Below are 22503 nucleotides of genomic sequence, written 5' to 3' on the forward strand. Positions count from 1 at the left end.
GGCAACATGGATTTAGCTGTAAAACATAACATCAGTACCATGTGAAATCAAAGTTTAACTGAAATTACATCCTTTGTGCAAATCCTGTCAATGAAAATTTTTGACTGACTTGCATTTTTTTTTAAAGATTCATAAAATGCAAATGAATAAATACCTATGATTTTAGACTACATCGTCAATATCACAGCTGATGTTTCATGGTAACATTATAAACCTGCATGTTTTTCACAATCAATTGTCGCCCACAAACTTCAGAGCCCACAACAAAAAAGTTTAAAGAGTATTCATTGTTTCCTAATTTTTTTTTTTTTGCAAACACTGTTGATATATGGCAAAGGCAATTGTGAGCACTAGATACTCAGCTACATGTACATGTAGGTGTTTAGAAAACACATGCAATATATGTCCATCATAAATGTTTGACAAACACTGTTTGTCTCAATAGATGTAAACATACACCATAACTTACAGCATTGCTGGTGTATGTAATGTAAGAGTTCAGGGTTCTTGTAAGCCTGTATACGTAATTCCCAGATTCCTTGAAAAAAAACCGAAAAAAAAACCAAATCATGACAAAGTATGGCGGCAAACAGAAGTCTAGTGACTGATCTAACTATTATTGATCTCTTTCCTGTAAAATAATTTTAGTACAAGTATTATCAACATCTTTACATGAAATACTGACATATGTACGACCAACTTGTGAAGAATACATATGGGTTTATAATCAGACTCAACCATTCACTGACATAGCAGTGGCTCAACTGGATAACTGTAGTGTCAGAATCATTACGCTGAGGCACTGTCTTGCATCTTGCATGTCAACAAAATGTAGATCTTTTAAGAATGTTTCAGTTCCACAAACCTACTTTGTTACGAACAGAACACTAGTATCATTCTGAACCAATCAGACCAGCATATGAATAAAATTTTTCCATAAGTTGTCCCAGGCATGTTACTAAATGCTACTCATATATTTGTAACGAGTTTAACCACCCTATTTCACCTGAAATTTAGCATTTTTCAAGTGACGCAATCTGCTTGATTCTGACTGATTCATTCACTGTATTGTGTCACTTAAGAGGTTTTGTTGTGAAGTTTGATCAATGTCTTATCAGAAAAACTGTAAGTGTGATACAATCTATTGTCTCTACCTCAATGGTAAAACTACACAATTTCTGAGATTGTTTACCCGTTCTAACAGAGGTGTGGCACCATTATTCAGATAGTCTTCCGTACTTCTCAGAGCAGCCGCCAAATTGTCCACATCAACCTTCATGAAGTAAAAAACATGCAGTATTTAATATTCATTATAATCATTCACATTTCATTATTACTGTAGCAGTGCTTAGTACCTAACAGGTATTGGACGTAAAATTTCGTCCTTGACACCGCAGGTATTCTGAGGTTTGCTTGAGGTTTCAGGGCCACACTGACATATATGACATATAATTTCCTCTACCAAATGAAGTTTTAGGAGGAAAATTTGAAGGTATTTACAGTAATTAAAACCTGTTACATGGTTTCATTAATTATTTACTGGTTTGAAAAATACCTAAAACATAAGCACTGCTGATTTAAGATACTTTGAATGGTAGTCTTTCAGTGGACAGAAACATTAGTCAGGCATTGTCTTTCACTTTAATTTATACCTAGGTTGTCAGTTTCATAGTCACCACATACAGTGTGCACACTGTATTTACACACATTCAATAACGGCAAATTGAAATTCTGATATCTAACCTGCTTTTTGTCACACTCTGGCTGAAATTGTCACCTTATGTCATTTTTTGTTCTGTTTTGTCACATTTAAAATGTCTATTCAGGGGTAATAATATAAGAATGATAACTGACATCCAATGAAATCACTGCTGGTTTCACGTGATCATATTTTTCAATGAACTAAACAACTTCATATTACTGAACCCCAACAATTTAACTTCATTCAACAGCTTTGTCTCAAGTCAATACATATACTTACAACCACCTGGTTCTTCTGATTATGTAGAGTTGTTACATTTGTCTTCAAGGAATTCTGCAAAATAAAAATATTTCCATTTATTAAATGAGTGAATATATTTTCAATCCTCCAGGAATTGCAATCTTACATGACAATGAATCTGGTCAGCAATGATAGAAATACATTATAGTAAAGACCTACACCTGCAAGACTGGAATACATATATTGAAGGATGAGAAAACAACTGGTCAAAACACATTTCAGCAAAAACCAGGATATTCAAACTTCTAAAAGTATAAAACTTTCTTTTCTGAAGTGATTTCAATTGATAAGATGGAAAACAAAGTGGTAATAATAAGCAAAAAGGTTGGTCTGAACAAAGGCGGCCATCATGAGAAGTTTTCCGAACCAATCATGTTGGTATCAGATTGCATTGCCTAGCCTGTGACACAGTCACAGCTGATAACGCTGAAACAATTGTTACTTTGTTACCAACTTTTCTTTACAAAAAATAGCAGCTTCTTACTACAGGAAATATTGTCATTTCACATTCATTTCCAGTATAACTGATCTGAGCGTTTCCTCTTCATTAACAGATCTTTTGAAAAGGTTTCACAGCCACAATCCTACTTTGTCCATGATTAAGATCCTTGAAACATTTTAACAATCAGACAAGCATAAGAATAAAACTGCTTTGAGATGTTGTCCCAGACATGCTATTAAATGCTGTTGATGTTTTTTAATGAGTTTAACTATCAAATTGTTTCACTGAATTCGTAGGCCTACATAGGGCTACTTCGTCGTGTTGTGGTAACGTTTATGTAATTACAACGCTTCCACTCTGATATGTAAATTTGTCAAATATTTGCACATTATTAACTCCAGCTTAGATTTATTTCCATGTTTCCAAAATTGAGCATGAATCCCAAGTGTACAAAAAAGCTCCTGTAAACATCCACTTAAGGACAGTCACTACAGGGTCTGATCTGATTCCTCTAAGCATCTGAAGGTGACATGAACTGAGTCACAGGCAAAGCTGGGGACGTACATGGTAATCGCAGAACATACGCAGCAGATCTGCATTTTCTCAGCAGGCAATCCGAATGTACTAAGGCCTACTGTACAAACAGTACAAAGATATCAAACAGTGGAAGAGATACACATTTAATTTCCAGGAAAGCATCTGTAGTAAATGGCTGGTCACATCACCCATGTTCACAGCTTTTTCTGCCCTACTACCGAGCCGATTACATGGAAAACATTTATTTATCTATTTGTTTGGTGTTTTATGCCGTACTCAAGAATATTTCACTTCTATGATGACGGCCAGCATTTTGGTGGGAGGAAACTGCACAGAGTCCAGGGAAAACTCACAACCATTTGCAGGTTGCTGTTCCCACAAACGACCTTAGAACAAGTCAGCATGAGTTGACGGGGGCTTCCGTGGCCGACTGGGTGAGCACACCCGCGCAGCACAATGACCCATGAGCCTGTCACCAATGCAGTCGCTGTGAGTTCAAACCCAGCTCATGCTGGCTTCCTCTCCAGCCGTACGTGGGAAGGTCTGCAAACAACAAGGTCTGGATGGTTGTGAGTTTCCCCAGCCCAGTTTCCTCCCACCATAATGCTGGCCGGCATACTAGAAGTGAAATCCTTTTGAGTACAGTGTGAAGGAAAAAGAAAATAAACAAATAAATGAGCTCACAGTGGCTCCTGGGTCATTGCGCTACCCTGGCACATTTTCCACCTTGACCACGAGCTCCTCGATGGAAAAAAACATCTGAGTAACAAACTTTGTACACCCTGATGGTTTCAAATTTTATTTTTATTGTTTGTGGGTTTCTCACAAACAATAAAATCAACTTTGTCGTGAATTTATCCTGTTTGATCATCAGCAGGGTACTTTTCTGCAATCATAAGTATTAATTAAGACAAATAAAATGACATTTTGTACTCTTTCAGCATTTTGTACTCTTTTAAGGGTAATACTGAGCACCCATTGGCAGAAATGGGTGTCTTTGGCAGAGCATGAAAAAACCAATATGTTAAAGCTGTCAGTTGTGGAGAGAGCAACCAACGGTATATATTGGAAAGTTGCATTTCCCTATAGCTGGGCGCAAATTTTGAGAATGAAATACTTACCACAGAGTTTTGCAGGTTTAGTAATTCAGTGGTTCTGATGGAATCCACTGACCCAGCAAGATTATACAGCTCCTGTTGACAGAAAGATTATTAGGCTTTTAGAAGGTGCGACTGACACAAATAATCCCACTAACAGATTTAACTGATTTGCATGTATGAAACGCAGAAATCAAAAAAGCATTTGATAGAGTCCAATCCTGCTGATTAATTTACAATCACCCTATGTGTGATAAAACTCGTACTTGTGTGATAGAAAAAGGGGTGGGTTCATGTTTCTAGTATTTGTCAATATCAATAACAAATTATCTCACTAAAGACACCACATCACATGCTGCCTCAAAAGAAACACAGAAGCTGTTGTGACATGAAAGAATAGGTAAACCTTTTCAGGGCTAACTCAATATCAAAGCCTCATGTGGGAACTTGACACACATTCTGCACTCGGGCAGCGATGTGCACAGTTGGGGGGCCCCAAGGTTTTAATGACAATCAAATACTTCCTGTAAACTTAAAAAATCAGATAACTTGCAGCCCTTTACAGTGAAAACAACTGATAAATGGTCAACCTTAAGCAATTTTTAATGGACCACTAAGGTCTGTATATGTGTGAATATGCCGCCAAAATCAATTAAAAAATCTTCTTTTATCGGAATCATAATACATTTTAGTCTAGTCTAAAAATCAGCTGATCACCTGATAATGGGGCTCATTTGTTTTGGCTCACAAAAAAGTTGTTGATCAAAAAATTGTCTAACATGAACACTGTACTGCTCTGACTGACCAAAATTAGGCTTGGCATTACAGGTTTACTGTCATAAGAAAATCCATTTCCAACCAGTTTGTTTGCATCAGAACATACATACGTCTTCACAACTTAAAAATATAGGCTGTAATGATCTAACAATAGCATTCATTGTGCGGGAATTTCAGTGAAGAGATGTCAGACTAGAACTGACTTGAGTGTATTGAAATATAAAAAGCCGAGTTATACAGATAGAAAGGAATGGATTGTGAAAGCGTTAACATTGTTTAATCCATTGGGACCCTCTTCACCCCAGTTGGATTCAGGCAGAATTTTCTTTGATCACGCCACATGAGTGTTCGAAGCACATGGTGGTTTGGCAAGGCTGATAAGTTGTAGGGGAGAGGAGAGCGAGCATCCAATAACCCAAAGGGGACAGGATATATTAGGCATCTAGCAAAGAATCCCGATAGTCTACAACTTTGAGTTCATTATGTTGGGATTACAGCTTGTTAGACTCGATGAGTGGGAATCAGTACTGGTTTGATATAACTGGAATCATGGCCCTCTGAGTCCTTTCTGAGTGTGTTCAGGTACAGTAAGTATTTCTGACAAAGATTGAACGAAAATTTCTGCACCAACATGGAATAAGTTTCTTGTGAAAACTTTTTAGTAGAGTTAAAACTGCAACCATAGTACCTATGATATACGTCTACTGAGCTGATAATGAACTGCGTTAATCCGCTAAAAGTCAGCTCCCTTGTCCAGTTGTTGTTCTTTTCTTTTTTTTTTTTTTCACTGGTACTTCAGCGGACATTGATCAATGACTGATAGTAGAAGAGAATAGGTTATCCCTGCGGGCAAACATGCATGACGGGCAGCAAGCACAGCTGGATAAGGTAGCTATCATCCATTTAGTTTGTGTAAACACCAGTCGGCCACCCCACCTGGCAGCGTTCTCAGAAATTTAAATACTTGGGTGTAGGGGTCGGGATATTTGAAAGTGTCTGAATATCTAAATTACAGAAGAATTACATTACCATCAACTGTTTTCTCGCTGAAGTGTTTGAATGACACCATCCATAGAAATTTAAGTCCCTGAATAATGTTACAGTATTGTCATGTCACAAACTGCTCTGTAATGAAGCAGAAGCTGAAAACAATTCATGAAGACTGCATCTAAGTCTTTTATGTATATTATGATTTAAAATCTAAGTGGTATAAAATATTAATTTGCCTCTAAAAATGCGTATTTTTGGACAAAATTTTAAGTCATTTACAGTAAGTATATTTTTATGCATTTCTGTTTTAGGTATGTATATTATTTTTTTATCCCCCCCCAGTTGTGGCATTTGGTAGATGAGTAATGCGTTAAAAATGCACCCCACATAAAATATTGTTTAAGCAGGTAGGGTGTAGGGTGGCTTTACATGGATTCCTATGGCACCGTCCAGGGGTAAGTACACTTGAGTAACTTGAAACATACTGACCGTGCGAGTCGCTTGTGCTGAAGCATCTGCATTGGCATCAGCCACTAAATCATCTCCTAGGCTTCTCAGAGATTGGGCAAAATCAAACAAATCAACGTCAGTCAAAGGCTTGTCCAGCTGAAATAACAACAGACTACATGTACTGATGCATTTCTATGAGTCAAATCAACACGGGATACATTTTAATTACCATTATGTATACAAGTTTTACAAGGTACTGAACTGGGTTGCTGTAACTGTTTAATTTAAAAGCCCACAGACAAATCACAACCATGTAACAATGTTCTCTGTGCACATCTTCTCACCAAAACTTATTACTTCAATTGACTTTGTCGAGAAGCTCTACAGGGGGATGGTGTTGATGTTTAATTATGCTGTCCATGCTATACTGGTGAACTTTTTCAGGAGTGTGTGATATAAGTGGAGGGCTATTAAGTGGTCTCCAAGAGACTACACTTGTGCCTTTTATCGTTTCTTTTCACCAAATCTCTGAGAGCAATAGATATTGGAAAGGGGAGGGGGGGGGGGGGGGTAATTTTGCCTAAGAATAGGTTTGAACCAATATCTTGTGTGACTATGTGATCTGAAGGGAGGCACCTTGAGGGCTCAGCCAAGACCTACTCCCACTACAGATTGAAAATTCCTTCTACAGCACACGATAGCTTCCACAGCTTTAGTACCTGGCCTACCACTCACCTGTGTGATAAAAAGATCCGTGTCTACATTGACGGCATCCTTCACACTCTGGAAACTACTCTCTAGTTGTGGGGTTATGATATTAACAGACACCGCCAGGTGAGATTGTAATGAGGACAGCTGACCTTGAAAGTCAATGTACTGAAAACATAACAAACTAACAGAATCAGGTCAGAAGATCACACATGAAACTAATATAACACAATAATAATGCATCAATCACTGAGTAGAGTAATTTCCAAGCTAATAGGTGTATTTAAGAAATAAAAAAAAAAAAAGATTTGACGGCAAGGCCACCAAAGAGCTGCTCTGTAGGAGACATAGGTCATCAACAATGGAACATGCTCCTTGTATTGGGCTTTATATGTATATGCAAAAGCTGAGATCAATACATGCAGTGCATTTAAGATACCACCGTTAACATTTACCATAACACTGCTATAAATGTCATTGGACACTGACATAGACAATCTGACTATGATATCAGCTACACCTGAACTTTGTACAAGGGAGATAAACAGGGATTTAATACACATGCATCATCTGTAATCTTCTCCAAAAGTATGTGTATCAGTGCACATTCAAACATTTACATATAAAATTATTACTGCACATATACTGGAATAAAATGTACTGACTTAATCACACACAGGTTACTCTTCTTTATACAAATGTTAGAGAAGAAAACAAAAGAAGCATGTCAAAGGACATTTTGGTAAAATAATCCTGTTTTCATAAGCAACTGGTCTTTCAATCACCGTACATATAAACTTTGTTCAATATTGACCTATCTGACGATATGGTTGAAGACACATACAACAAAGATTAACATACACCTGCATAATCCAGGTATTCATCAACATCATAGAAATTGTTCAGGCGAATAGCACTGTAGGCTGCCTTTCCCTCAATGCAGTCCCTTAATAAACAAAAAAGTGTACATGGAGCATTTTAATAATTGCAATATTAACACATCACTGCTATCATTCAGAAGAAACTTCATCAGACTTAAACTTTAGTCAACTATCAGTGTTTAAGGAAAATGCATGACATTAGAGTAAAATTTCTATTTATTTACTTATTTACCTGATAGTAGTTGAACGCCATACGCAAGGATGTCCACTTATGATAGCAGTCAGTTTTATTGTTGGAAGAAAGTGCCACTAACAAGTTACTGAGGAACTTTTCCTCATGTGTTTACAGATAAGCAAGCATGAGTGGTTGATGACAAGTGGCCGTAAAAGGATACATGAAATGCTTGTTTTCTTCATACAGAGAATACGATTTGGATTAACATATAAATGTACATAAAAGTCTCTCAGCTTTCTTCTTGGGGCAGGAAAATGGCTCTAGTGTCGAGTTTCCCAAAGGGCCCCACGTCAGTCTGGAACTAAAGTATGGTGAACTACTGTGGTCACATCAATGGTGATGACTGTCAAAACAACTTTTTGGGAGGGAATGCCCAAATTGCTCCTGCATTCCCATTATGTTTACTGATGATGTAATTTTCGAATATTTCCAACCACTGACGGAAAATATGCATAAAATAGAGGAGTTATTAGGAAATATAAAATATGCCTAAAAATTAAATGTTTTTTTTTGTAACTTTTTTTTGGCATATCTTTCTTCATTTTCCTTAAAACCATACACTTTGCATTAGAGTACCTGTTTATGCATCCCTTAATAAATACAGGATGGTCGTATTACCCTACTATCACCAAAGCTTGACAAACAGTGAGCAACGGGGAATCTACCAATTCCCTACCCAAGGGCCAAGTTTGAATCTAACCATCTGGGCATGGTCTGTTCGTCACAACATTTTAATATTTTAATAAATACATAACCTCAACAGATAAGACTTTAGTAATTTATCAAAGTTTTTAATTCAATGATTTTACGATAAACATGTTATATCTGTGATAACATTACCCCTGAAAAATAGGCCAACACACGTAATCCACGTGACCTGTGAGAACGTGTGTACGCAGCAGTGTATAACGGATACATGCTCTCAAAACACATAGTACATGGGAAAGTCTATCAGTAACCTGCGGAAGGTTGTGGGTTCCTCCGAGCCCGGTTTCCTCCCACTATAAATTTGCTGACCGACATCGTATGTTAAAAAGTGAAATATTCTTGTGCAAAACACCACTTAAATAAACAAACCAATAAATAAATCAAAACAAAGGAAAGAAGAATAATGATACTCATGCCTTATACACATAAATTGAAAATTAAACCTTCAAATGTATATTTTGACATTATTTGCTATTATAAATAGAACTAGTTTCTATAATTATGCTCACCACACTGGGTGAGAAGGCAAGCTGGTAGCTGTATAAAATATCAAATATCGGTACTCTCAAAGCTCATTTCACAGTTGCACCAGTGTCACCATGTCCAGTTAGAATTCTTATTTTACTTCTGCATCAATTAAAATTCACCATGAAAGTCGAAAATTTCAACAAATGCCTTTCCTCAATGTCCTCATCCCTGGCACAACATCCAACTCCAGTATTAGTATTTATCAAAAAGCCAACCAACACACCGACCATCTTAGAACATCTGACAGCTTACCCTCATCACAAAGTACACTGACCCAATGTGAAACCCATCCAGACTAATGTAACCAATACCAGAACAAGAAAACTAATGGAAGCAATTGTAATCTGAGGTTTTTTAATCCCCAAAGCCTATGATGACCTCATTCTTGATGTACCCTGTTAATCCTTCAGATCTACCCTGTAACAACATTATGTGTCCCATTTAGTTTGACATCATGCATGTTAGTTTGTTTGTGTTGTCATATCACCCACAATATGTGCTTTTTGTACAATATGTTGTTTACAATATGCTTTTTTTAAACTATGTGGTTTACAATTTGCTTTAAGCTTCACACTGTTACGATTATATTTATTTATTTATTTGATTGCTGTTTTACACCGTACTCAAGAATATTTCACTTATATGATGGCGGCCAGCATTATGGTGGGAGGAAACTGGGCAGAGCCCAGGGGAAACCCACGACCATCCGTTGACAGATCTTCCTACATAGGGCCGGAGAGGAAGCCAGCATGGACTCACAGTGACCACATTGGTGAGAGAATCCTGGGTCATTACGCTGCGCTAGTGCGCTAACCAAGCCACAGAGGCCCCTGTCATGATTATAAGTCTAGTCATATCACCATTTTCTCTACATTTACTGCACCCATGCACATAAGTTAAAGGTGGATGAAACATAAAAATGACAGATGAAAAAAGTTCAGATGAAAGAGTGCGAAAAGCTATTCCTTAATGTGGTCTTCAATATTTTTTCTCTTTTTTCTTTTTTATAGTCTTTGTTTAATAATGTCATAAATGAGGATGAAACGCCGGTTTAAGAAATATTTTTGGGCTAGACTTTGTTCTTTTCAGCTCACAAATGTATTAAACCTCAATTTGTATCATATTTATATTATTAATATGTTCATGAATATTATCATAATTTAGGTTTCGATATAACAACAAATTTACATTCAAATAAATTTATTAGACAAGCATCACATCCTTATTTAGAACATTATTATACCACAACGATAAATACCAAAAGTTGGTCCTAAATACCCACCATACAAAAATATTTTCAAATACCCTTTTCTCTTGAAAAAAAAAATCAAAAAGAATACCAAAGATCATATTTGAAAATAAGTTTTGACGCTCTTTCGTCTGATTTTGGCATCATTTTTATGTTTTCTTCTCCTTTAAGGTGTTTTAAGTTAATGCTGTACTGTAACATGCCAACTAGCTATGTTAGAATTCATGAAACAAGATTTTGTCAACTCTGCTATCGTCATTGTAACAACCACGTTTGCTTCCAATACCTGCATTTTTTCATCATGCCCTGTCAGGAATGACTTGTATGTCTTGTATGAATTCAATGAAAATTTACCAAGCTGCATATGAGTTGGAAAGCAGGTTGGCTGACTGCTGAAAAGTTTGTTCTCCATTAACATATGCCTTTACTGAGACTGGGTCAAAACGACCTGGAATTTATCCTACATTTTTAATTAATAGGCTTAGGGTGCAAACAGCTAAATTTGTCTGCCTGAATAAGAGAGAAAAGGCGACCGGGAAAGGCATCTCACCTGAGGATACCAGAGACTGTAATATCCATGCTGGAATTGCCATAGAGAGCGTTTCCGATAAAGTAGCCCTCACCAAGTGGACCTCCTGGTTTGTCCAGAAACTGTGAAGAGAAATGAGATAGTATTTTATCTGCAGCCAAAGACTGCACATGTATATCTATAGTAGAGTGATTTACTAGCTGAAGCTAGTGAACCATACCATGAAAAAAACCTTGTGGATCTAATATAGCATCATACATCCATCAAACTCCTCCTGTTGCATTTGTATCTATATTTAACAATGTTAATGCTTATTCAAACATTACAGCCTATTATAAAAGGCTACATTTGAAGGAACAAGATTTCTGAAATGAAAAAATTTGAATCAACGCTTAACCATGGTCAAAATCAGAATGATTACTTATTCTGTCAACAGATGCCATGATAAACACTGTACATGCTATAATCACATAATAGCCAACAACAATTACATGCAGAAATACATGGAGATAAACAATACCTTTGAAAATTTTCACTCTTAATACTTTGGAACAAAAATATCACTTTTGAGAGAGAGCCTCAAAACTAAAAATATTGCAAAGCAGCAGAAATCTACATATCTGATATCCCTAGAATCTTGTCAGACAACGTTGCAATCAGAAAAGGTGGAAAAATCAGAAATGTCAAATTTTTCAAATTGATCACAAATTGCTATGACAAATTCTGACGGGTACTTCGGTGGTGGTAGCACTTTGGTGGCATGGACTCATCCTACCCAAAGGAAATGCAGTACTGTTATGTGAACAACTGCCATCAGCTTCTAAATTTAGCTTGCCACTGTTTACATATGCTGAGTTCAGGGCCTGCTGTCTGCCTCTGCCTTAGAATGTTCCAGAATACGCTCAGTTCGGGGCCTGTTTGTTTACAACAAGTGTTAAAGAATTTCCTTATTCTAGAAAATTCCACCAGTCTATATAAGACCTATGAAAGCAGGTCAAAAGAGGAGAAAAGAGAATTATTGAGAGTTTTGGATGCTTTTGCTGTGTGTAACTTTAGTAGGCCTTTTGTGCTGAATTTTGGTGCCTTTATAGCCTCTGGCTTTGTTATATCTCCACCGAGCACTTGTTCAGTCTGAACTTGTATATTTAATTTGTGCTCTTGTGTACACAGTGCTTATTAGTACACGGACCCTGTCTGTGGATTTGTGTGTATATTTCGTCATACACTCAGCTATACTGTGGATTTTCCCTCTTATGAATATTGCCTCTGTGCATTTATGCCTGTGTTGTTTTCAGCATTGTGGAATATATGCATCCGTTTGGACTTGACACCGTTGTACATCTGTTATCTGTTCTTGTTAAACCTAATGAATTCTTGAAAAATAAAATCTGCTACTTTTTTGTGCGGCTAAACTGTCATGTATTTCGAACAAGCCATCTCGTGTACACATACCTGTTAAATATGACGTAAAAACCCAAGTATATATAACGTACCTCAGTGTACAGTGGCGAGTTGATATCAGACGCAGGCTGACACACCCATCTCTCTAGAGGGGCCCCCAGGGCGTAAGTGAGGGTGGCAAGTAACATGAAAAGCCAGGAGAAGGCAAAAATCAGGATCACTGACCTGAAACATGCACATTTAACTGTTTAAGGTCAGATGCAACAAGGCTGTCTCGGGCCATCTTACAACAACATATCTCTTGTTACGTTTATCATTTATTAATGTAACGGTAATGAAGGATACCACCCTGCCACAATAAGGAAGACGCCAAACATCAATTAAGGACAAGCCAGTCGGCTTCACAAGTTGATTCCTGTGACAATGATTGGACAGGCCACTTAAAGTAAATAGTTGCAGGTGTCCATGATAAAGGGGGATAACTCCTGTCCTTGATAAAGGCGGATAACTTCTGTTCTTGATAAAGAGGGATAACTCCTGCTGGCAAAGAGTTACCAACAGTAGCCTCCATTGAGACCTGCCTTATACATTTAAGATGGCATTAAAAAGATATATTCTGCCCAAACTATGTAACATTTAGAAAAAAACAGCAATCCTTTCATGCTGTCTTAGAATGAAAACACAAATATATTCCTTAGCTTTAATGATTTATCATGATAAAGTTAAGAACATATAATCTTCAAAAATTTGGGAATGATAACAGCATTTTGAATAAAATCATAAGTTAATTACAATAAACAATGACGAGTGTTGAAATAGTTGATATATTTCATTGGACAGGTCATGGGAATTTGAGGGAGTCTATCATCGTTTGAAAAATACATGGGAAAGATAAAATGGTAAAACCTTCAATATGGATGTACCAGGAAAGAGAGAAAAAATAACACTTACCCAAAAAAGGAGGAAAAAAAAAAGAATCACTACTGGGCTAAGGATACTTAGGAAAACAACATGGATTTTGAGTACAACAGGTTAATTGTGGATTGTATACATATTTGTTGACAAATTTAATTACCTATTTATTTAACTGGTGTTTAACACTGAACACGTACGGCCTGAGAGGAAGCCAGCATGAGCAGGAGAGGAAGCCAGCATGAGCCAGCTGGTCACAGCAACTGCACTGGTGGGAGTTGCTGGGTCATTGCGTCGCGCTGACGTGCTAACCCCCTCTGCCACAGAGGCCTCTTGTTCACAAGTGTCTACAGTGTTGTCTACATAAATCATTTCCACAACTGAATTCAAAAGAATGCATAAATTCCAATGAAACACCCATTTGTATTAAAAAAAAACAGGGCTGAGGAATTAAGTGAAAGAAGTGTAACTATGGATAAGTAGAGAGATGACATTATATCATACGCAATCAGCATGTTTCCCCCAGCATTAGACAGACTGCTTCTCTCAGTGGGTGGATCATCAACGCTGGAGAAAAAGATCCCGAGGAAGAGGCCTAACCACATGAGGACCGTTATCACCAACACCAGTCCAGCCAATCCCATGCCAGCATTCACCCTGATATCAACATAAAGTAATTGATTGATTGGTGTTTTACACTATTTCATATAGTTTGTATAAATTTCATAGATATGTTTGCTGGTCTGATTGAATGGGTAATTTAAGCACTTACACGAACAGTTAACAACTCACCAGCTGATGTCACCATCATATGTCACATGCACCTGTGTGTTTCAATTATAGGACAGCATATCTGTACTCAACATTAATTTTAGGAGATTGTAAATAATTACAACTGGTAGCTTACAATTCCATCACATGAAAAGGTGTCAATTGTAAATGAGAGCTTATAATCTTATGATCTGGCTCATAATGTGCATAGGATTACTACCCCTTTTATGTTAAAGCAGCCCCTGCACTTAAGAATAATACATGTATGTTTATATCCTGTAGGGCAGGAACATAGGCAGTGAACACCAACAAAAGCCAGTGAGAATTTGAACACAAATGGCCCTGCGTCCTGACAAACTTTCTGACTGAAGCCAGGATTTGATCAGGACTTACAGCTTTTATAATAATACTGTAATGGTGTAGAGCTTAAATGCATCAGATCCCTCAGTTCTTAAAGACAGTCTGTCCAGTGGGTGTACCTGTAGGCATCATACTGTTTGACATAGTCAATGTAAACATCAGCAGCTCCACTGTAATCAGACACATTAAACGTTGAGGTCAGCAAGCTCATTATGGAGATCAAATCTTGTAAACTTTGGTCTTCAAAATTGTTCATGGTAGTTTTCACATCTGAAACAGTAAGACACATTTGTGCCAGGGAAATGCATGAAGTCAAGAACAGGGTAATGATGTTTATCAAAATGTATTGCTTAGAAAGAGTCTAAATGAGAAAGTGCATGGCTAATTCACTCATGACATACAAAAATTACTACTGCCGGTAAACATGGTAATGTATCTTCATGATTACAACATAAGAGGATTTTATGAATATATTTTTTTTACATGATTTTGACAAGCAAAATTTAGATTCAAACAAAATGTTTTAAAATAAATTTTGCTAAAACCAAAAAATGCAAACTTTTCTAGACAGCTGACCACTATTTTTGTTTTTTTTTTGAAACCGAATTAAAAAGCAAGTTTTAAGTGGTTGTATAATAAATAGGTTATTGGTCTGTATAGCTCGGTATTGTCTCGTTCTGGCACTGGGAAGCAGTACTTACCAGTTTGTGATATGACATTCCATGTTAAGTACATGAGAGATTTACTCAAGTCAATTATGATTTCAATATGCTAATACAGCACTTCTCACATTTCAAAGATTACAAAGGGATACCAGTTAAAATTGCTTATAGGCTTGAGAAGTGAATGCTGAAGTCACTCACCCTCAATGGCAGACTGGATCTTAGTTCTCAATTCACAGGGAAGGTCATTCAGCACTGTTAATGCCTACAAGAAGACATCAGCATATTGACAAACCAGGAACATATATTCAGGCATTGAGGACTGGTCATCAACTGATCTAAATCAAGATAGGTCTCCAGCTCTGGCACAAATTACTGTCAATAAACATACCTGTCATCCAAGAGTTAACAAATATCACACCCCTAAATCCACATGGAAATACACACATCAAACATCATTCTATTGTTCACAAAACCACAAATCTCAATATTTCGATCTGTTTCAGTACAAGTGCAAATCACAATAGCTGCAAGATTTCCCAACTAGTATTTTGTGTTGTCTTACAATAAGACACATTGTTCAGTGAATGGCCTAGGTAAAACCAGAATGCAGATGTCTGAAATATCCATCTTCCACCCCATAACATTTCCGAAAATAAATAAAAAGATAGTACAATACACATAAAAATATAGAATGTAAAATATGTCTTCTGCCTGCTCATTTAGCTGTAAGCATGAAAAAACATTATGATGTCATGTATCTGAATGGGGGTAACTATTAAAAAAAGTAATAATCAGACTGTCATTATTACTAAGCATGTACATGCTTAGATGATATAAAAGATACACACAAAGTTTCAGGGAAGTAGGTACAATACTTTAGCAGGCGTTCCATGGAGAAAATCTGTGCACATGAAAATTCATTATTGCACTAAGTACCTGAATGGGAGTAATTATGAAAATAATTACCATACCGTAATTAAACTTAAGCATGCACAAGTTTAGATAACGTGGAAGATGATTTCATGGAAATAGGTTCAGTACTTCAGGAAGAGTTGCATGGACAAAAACTGAATACATGTACGTAAGGAAGAGCACTATTACGCAGAGTACTAAACAGAGTAATTACTAAGAACAACCCAATTGTCATTAAACTTAAACTGTCATCAAAATCGGCGCAATAGTTTCTTCGGAGATGCATTTCCAAAATCATGTCTACAGAGAGAAGGATGGAGATTTCAGTATTCCTCCCACTAACTTTGTTGATGGGTGAATAAAGAAAGGAGACCCATGTTAAAACATAGGACACCTGCGTTAAAAGACAAAAAGCCCATGCTATAAGATAAGGGGCCACGAATCCATAGTTGACTTTATTAAGTAAAAATTTCAATCCCGTCACAATGCTTAATTTTTAGTTAAGCGTCTTAAATGACATTGATGAAGTGGTCAAAATTTTGCTTTATGAAGCACCAAATTAAGGTCTAAAATCATATTTCATATTTTGAGTGAAGTCAAAACTGACTTCATGGAACGGGCCCCAGATGTGAAAAATTTCACAGACTGACTTATAGGATGCCCAGTTACAGCAAAAAATTTTGAATTCTTTTTGTAACATAGGTGCTTTCTTGAGAGGGCATAAAACATAAATGATGACTTACGGAGTCCACGGTGGTTGTGACTGGGAACTGTATGGCATTGTCAATGGCACTGATTTGACTAGTGACGGATGGAAACTGAAAATAAATAAGACAATATCAAATACTGAATTTACCCTACAAATTCACCTCAAAAAGTACATTTTCTAAAGCAAACACCTCTCACCAATGCAGTCACCATGAGTTCAAGTCCAGCTCATGCTGGCTTCCTCTCCGGCAGTACGTGGGAAGGTCTGGCAGCAACATGTGGATGGTCGTAGGTTTCCACCGGGCTCTGCCTGGCTTCCTTCCACCATAATGCTGGTCGCAGTTGAATAATTGAAATATTCTTGAGTACGGCATAATACACTAATCAAATAAATAAATAAACCTAAAGCAAACATAGGTTTTAAAGTAGTACTTTAGTGCAGACACTTACACTTTTCAGTAAGATATCACTATACTTTCAAAGCATCGGCTAGAATCCAAAACAAGGCAGGTGCACAGGCAACATGAATACATTACACTTGGGGGTGCATCAGAACAGTGGCTGTATACTTAATCATGTATACATACAATTTTAGTATTGTACATTCATTTTGAAAAATAAACCATTGAATACAAGGCCTTTGCTATCACAAAAAAAAAAAAGCCAAGCGTTTCCGTTCAACAACCATCCACATGATCAGATAAAAGTATATTTGCATTTAAATCAACTAACTTATTTCACATAGGCGAGCTAAAATGAGTAACTGGAGTCAAATACGGTGCTCATACATGCACAACAATTGACCTGACAACAGCATATTAACGACATTTTCACAAAGCAGATAATGGATCCACCACCGTATAAATGCAAGTGAAATATTGTGGGTAATGCATAAAACACCACTGAAGAAATACCACACAATGTACAATTTCACTGACAGCAAACAGAATAAGCGGAGAATCAATGTACTATTGACACTGATACCACTTTCCAGGACATAGTACAGGTGAGGAAGAGGAGGCAGGGATAAGCTGAAACTTAGATTTAGCTGCAAGGCTACCAAAGAGTTTTCCTGAAGAAGACATATTAATGCAAAACTTCAGCTCAATACATAAAGTCATGACTTTGGTAATTTAACGTCATTAATATGTACACAGAGCATCAGCGATGGAGCATGCCCAACATGGGCATTAGTGAAGTGGTTTTGCAGATATAGTGGTGACAACACGAAAAAAAAAAAAAAATATCAACAAAAAAATCACAAAAAGATCGATTCATAATAATAATTCATTTTAAACAGTTTTCTGGGCCATTGGTAGGTACGTAAGTACTTTAAGTTTAACAGCTTTAAAGCTACGGCAAAAAATTGAAGATCTTATTTGGTTTACTAGACTTTATAATTCCTATTCAGTCTGTTGTATTGTTTACATTAACTGACATTTTTCGGAAAATATAGTCCCAGGAGGTTTAATTAGGAGTCAAATGCAACTCATTTTTGTATTTAGCTGAACCAACTCAAAAATTCTGAATTTCTTCCGGCGGTATATCCCTTTAAATGAAACGGTTCTTAGATAAGACGTTTATATCAAAACAGTTTACATATGGATAGACGACGGGAAAGATCAACAAGCAGCGCTATACGGGAAGGGGTCGGTAATGGGCCGTTTCCCACTACTCTCGATCACCTGCTGGTTGGAACAATTACTGGCGCAGCAGTCATATTTGTCCTTAGTCACTGTACAACTGTTTCTGTAGGCTATATTGTTTTCTTTTTGTTTGTGAAGGCATTAGGGGAGAACACTTTTGTTCACATTGACTGAGTTACATGTACTTTCAATGAAAGAAGATATTACTATTAATAATGTTATATCATAATACGCCCCGTCATTAATAACAGGTGTATGAAAACAATACTACTTACTGTAGACGTGTCGTAGCTGCTGTCGAGACTGTTCAGATCAATGTTTCCTCCACAGTTACAGCTTGCAAATGTGTTCTGAATATTCCCTTTCACTGTGCTTAGTGAGTTTTTAAGGGCAGACAGATTGGTGTCCACATCTGTACTGCCGGTGTCGATAAAGCCTAAAGTTGATGACAGGGAATCGATTGCTGCAAAATGACACAAGATATTACAGGGTTTGATAGAATGTAAAGACAGAAGCATACACAGACAAGTAAGGGTAGTGACGAAACCTGAATACATCGCCAGCTAACCTTCTGTGATGGGAAAGTATTGTCAACAGCTCGTCTATTAATGTGCTTCAGTTTAAATGTAGACTGGACATTCTTTAAACTCATGTAGTGGCATATTAATTCTCTAATAATACAAATCATTAGATACAAGAAAGATAGCTGATGCACGTTTGTTTTGGAAGGCTTTATCGCATTTTTTTTATCAAAATAGCATAATACAGGACAAAATGTGTAAAAACATACACGAAATATAGCATATTTCCCAAAATTACTGGAAAATATGGGACAGAGCTAAATATATAGGACTTGAAATATGTAACCTGATGAAAGCCAAGAGTTTCCTGAAGATGGAGTGAAAACTGCGAGACCCAAACATAAAACCTTACTCCGGCTAGAAAGTTTAAACCCTGGAAAACAAACTTCATATACATGTACAATTTCAGAGTTAAGAGGTATGTTCATCAAGAAGATGTACTGAAAAGAACAGCTGACCTTAACAAAAGACTTCCCAAATACAGATGCCTAAAGCAAAAATCTAAAACAAGAAAAAGTAGAATGACACTATCACATACAGATATTATTCTCTAATTAGATAGTGATAAGATCTTGCCATTAACTGAGTAAATGTTGATTTAGGGTAGTAAAAAACTTCCTTGTGGGCAGCTCTAGCATCAACTCGAGGAAGTGGTCTTTGATATGATAATCACTGTTCACGATTGGCTATCTGTGTACTATGGGTGGCCATTGGAATCGTATGACTGGCTGAGCAAATACTCAGCTGACAACAGTGGATGGTTTAAACATTAGGTCACAGCCTAGGAAGGCACATGCATAGGTCACTGTCATTGGCTCCTAGAATTAATACAGATGTGAAAAGCTTTCTACAGATAAGTCCAAAAATTAGGTGAACTTTGACACTCCATAAATCTGGTAACATAGCTAGAGAGACAATAAACTTAAATTGCATTAAAAGTTTTACTGGTCAAATATGTTGAAGATTTAGGGTAACCTTCAATCCATGAAACCTTTCATCTGAGTATGTACATTGACACGCCATACCTTGTACAAGGGAGTTAAAAAAAAGCTTAAACTTCAATTCAAGCATTAGAGCTCATTATGCAAGAGCTACATAGTAAAACCTCATGTAATGCAGCAATCTTGAATTATTGACTCACTTTGCATTAAAGTGATAGCACTCATGCTATTAACTGTAAAGTTTGAGTCCTGCTGTAAGAGTACCGATACTCGAGTTCCGCATACTACGTCGATTGCTGTAAACAATAAAGAACATATTTCAGTAGCTAGAAAATACTGATATCAAGGACACTCCATTCTGAGTAACCGATTAATTAATCACTTATTTATAACCGATTTATTTTGTTTGCTGGTACCTGGGATAGGGACCAGGGATAAGCCACTAACATTAGTAACACTAAGATACAGGTGAACTTTCTCATGTGGGACATAGACTTGCATCCCAAATTGACTGAACGTATCAGATGTATTGAATCAAAGGAAGACATATGAACGACCACACAAGTGTTGTTCACCACCCACTTACCCTAATTCTTCAACGTTTAAACCGCCTCTGCGATTAATATTTTGAAACATTCCGACAGTTCCATGAAGCTTGTATTTTCAGTGACACAAAGAAAATCATTTTTAGCATCATTTTCATGTTAATGGTATGCATAAATTCCACTAAAAAGTGCTTCAGTGGTTGAAAAGGTTGACGATGTCATGGAGTATAAAAGTTGCACACCCATTCATGCATGCAATGACCGGTCATGCTGGCTTCCTCTCCAATATGTGAGAATGTCTGCAAGCAACCTGTGGATGGTCCTCGGCTCTGCCCAGCTTCCTCCCACCATAATGCTCGCCAAATTTGTTTCAGTGAAATATTCGTGAGTATGGCGTTAAACATGATTGAAATAAATAAATTAATGAGAGTAAAATTATAAATTAACATACAATTTAAATCTCGCAGGATCACATCCTCCACAAAGTTGTAGTTGTTAGTACCTAGATGTGTAATTTGCTGAAAACATCAAAGAACATCACAGGTTAGCAAACAGGTACATGTCCGCAGTCATTCTCTCATTTAACTCACATGTGTGGTGTCAGGCTGAAATGAGAACAGTTTGGAAACTGCCATTTGTCAATGTTGTTAAATACTGAAAGTTTTAAGTACAATCCACTACAAATATTAATTTGCATTCAAACAAGCCAATACACAAAATCTATATCCCACCCTAAATATGCAAGAGTTATAAATCATGGATAAGGATGGTCTTCAAACTTAATCTGAGGGACCACACAAAATAATGTGAGAAAATAAGCACAGATCCAGTTGGGTTTCAAACTAGATGTCACATCAAAACAGTCGATCTGTATACAGAATTTCATCAAAATCTGACAATATTTGGAGCTGTTATTTCAAAAACTCTGTAATGCAGGATCAGACAGATGAACACATGAATATACCTCATAACTGCATTTTTCAAAAGTGTGGGCTAAAAACTAGCAAGAGACCTGCAGCACTTTTCAGCCCTGCATATTCCACGCAGCTTTATAAGATACTAGACCATCTTGGACAACTTCATGAATATCTTTTCAATATATTAAGTGTTTTAGTGGTTATAACATTTATGCAAATTAAGCTGCTTGTGATCCAAATTAATGTAATACACTGAAAGGCCAAAAAGCTTATGAAAGAGTCACAATGACCATCTCGAGAGAAACAAACAGATTTCCTTTTAATAGGTTCACAGATATGAGATAGTTATGTAAATCTAGCTGATTCATAAGCAAATAAATGCAAGGATAAACCTGAAAAGTTGATCAAGCCACATGTACGAGACCCAAGGTTCATCTCCACAAAAGTTCATATATTACCTTTGAATAGGTTCATAGATACAGCTGACACAAAGATGTGGACATATGCACAGATAGACTGACAGAACCCTGACAAAACTCCAGAACCCTATAAAAGGCGTCAAGATTATGTATACTTACTTGTTTAAGCAGATCCATGTACTCAGAAACATCTGTTATGCTATCATTATACAATGTCTCAAAATTATCAATGGCAACGGTCATACGTCTGTTTGTCACAAATAAACATATCACACCAACACTGTATAAAGAAAAAAAGAGAAAACTACAATTATTATACATGTACAAAAACACATGTACACATGTGTAACGGGAGCAGCCTTCCAGTGCTTATATGAGCAGCAGCTAGGGGGGAATTTCCCTTCAGCAGCTCTTTGGTTGCTGAGACCCAAGTTTGAATCCTTTTGTGACTCACGTAGTTAAATCCTTCAACCATTACACATGTATGGTTCCAAAAAGGTAAATAATGTCAGGAATACTACTACATGTATATATGATGCAAAAGAGTGATCATTTATTGTGTCGAGGTCTCCATGTAACAGTACGCTAGTAC

At 36.8% G+C, this 22503-nt stretch overlaps 1 protein-coding gene across 4 annotated transcripts in view; it reads right to left on the reverse strand.

Moving 5' to 3' along the window:
* Positions 1-22503, reverse strand: part of LOC135468028 (prominin-1-A-like) — an 81896-nt gene that overhangs the window by 8008 nt on the left and 51385 nt on the right. For 3 of the 4 annotated variants that reach the window (XM_064746032.1, XM_064746033.1, XM_064746034.1), the window contains 17 exons: positions 22071-22191; positions 21027-21093; positions 20231-20326; positions 18784-18971; positions 16898-16972; positions 15441-15504; positions 14697-14847; positions 13951-14103; positions 12627-12759; positions 11155-11255; positions 7865-7949; positions 7031-7171; positions 6335-6451; positions 4103-4174; positions 1982-2035; positions 1193-1273; positions 470-538 (listed from right to left, as the gene is read on the reverse strand). In XM_064746032.1, the coding sequence (XP_064602102.1) occupies positions 470-538; positions 1193-1273; positions 1982-2035; positions 4103-4174; positions 6335-6451; positions 7031-7171; positions 7865-7949; positions 11155-11255; positions 12627-12759; positions 13951-14103; positions 14697-14847; positions 15441-15504; positions 16898-16972; positions 18784-18971; positions 20231-20326; positions 21027-21093; positions 22071-22191 (1768 nt within the window). The remainder of the gene's footprint in view (positions 1-469; positions 539-1192; positions 1274-1981; positions 2036-4102; positions 4175-6334; positions 6452-7030; positions 7172-7864; positions 7950-11154; positions 11256-12626; positions 12760-13950; positions 14104-14696; positions 14848-15440; positions 15505-16897; positions 16973-18783; positions 18972-20230; positions 20327-21026; positions 21094-22070; positions 22192-22503) is intronic. The other variant, XM_064746035.1, reaches the window with a different exon arrangement.

The sequence above is a fragment of the Liolophura sinensis genome, chromosome 6, assembly GCF_032854445.1.
Source record: "Liolophura sinensis isolate JHLJ2023 chromosome 6, CUHK_Ljap_v2, whole genome shotgun sequence".
NCBI lineage: Eukaryota > Metazoa > Mollusca > Polyplacophora > Chitonida > Chitonidae > Liolophura > Liolophura sinensis.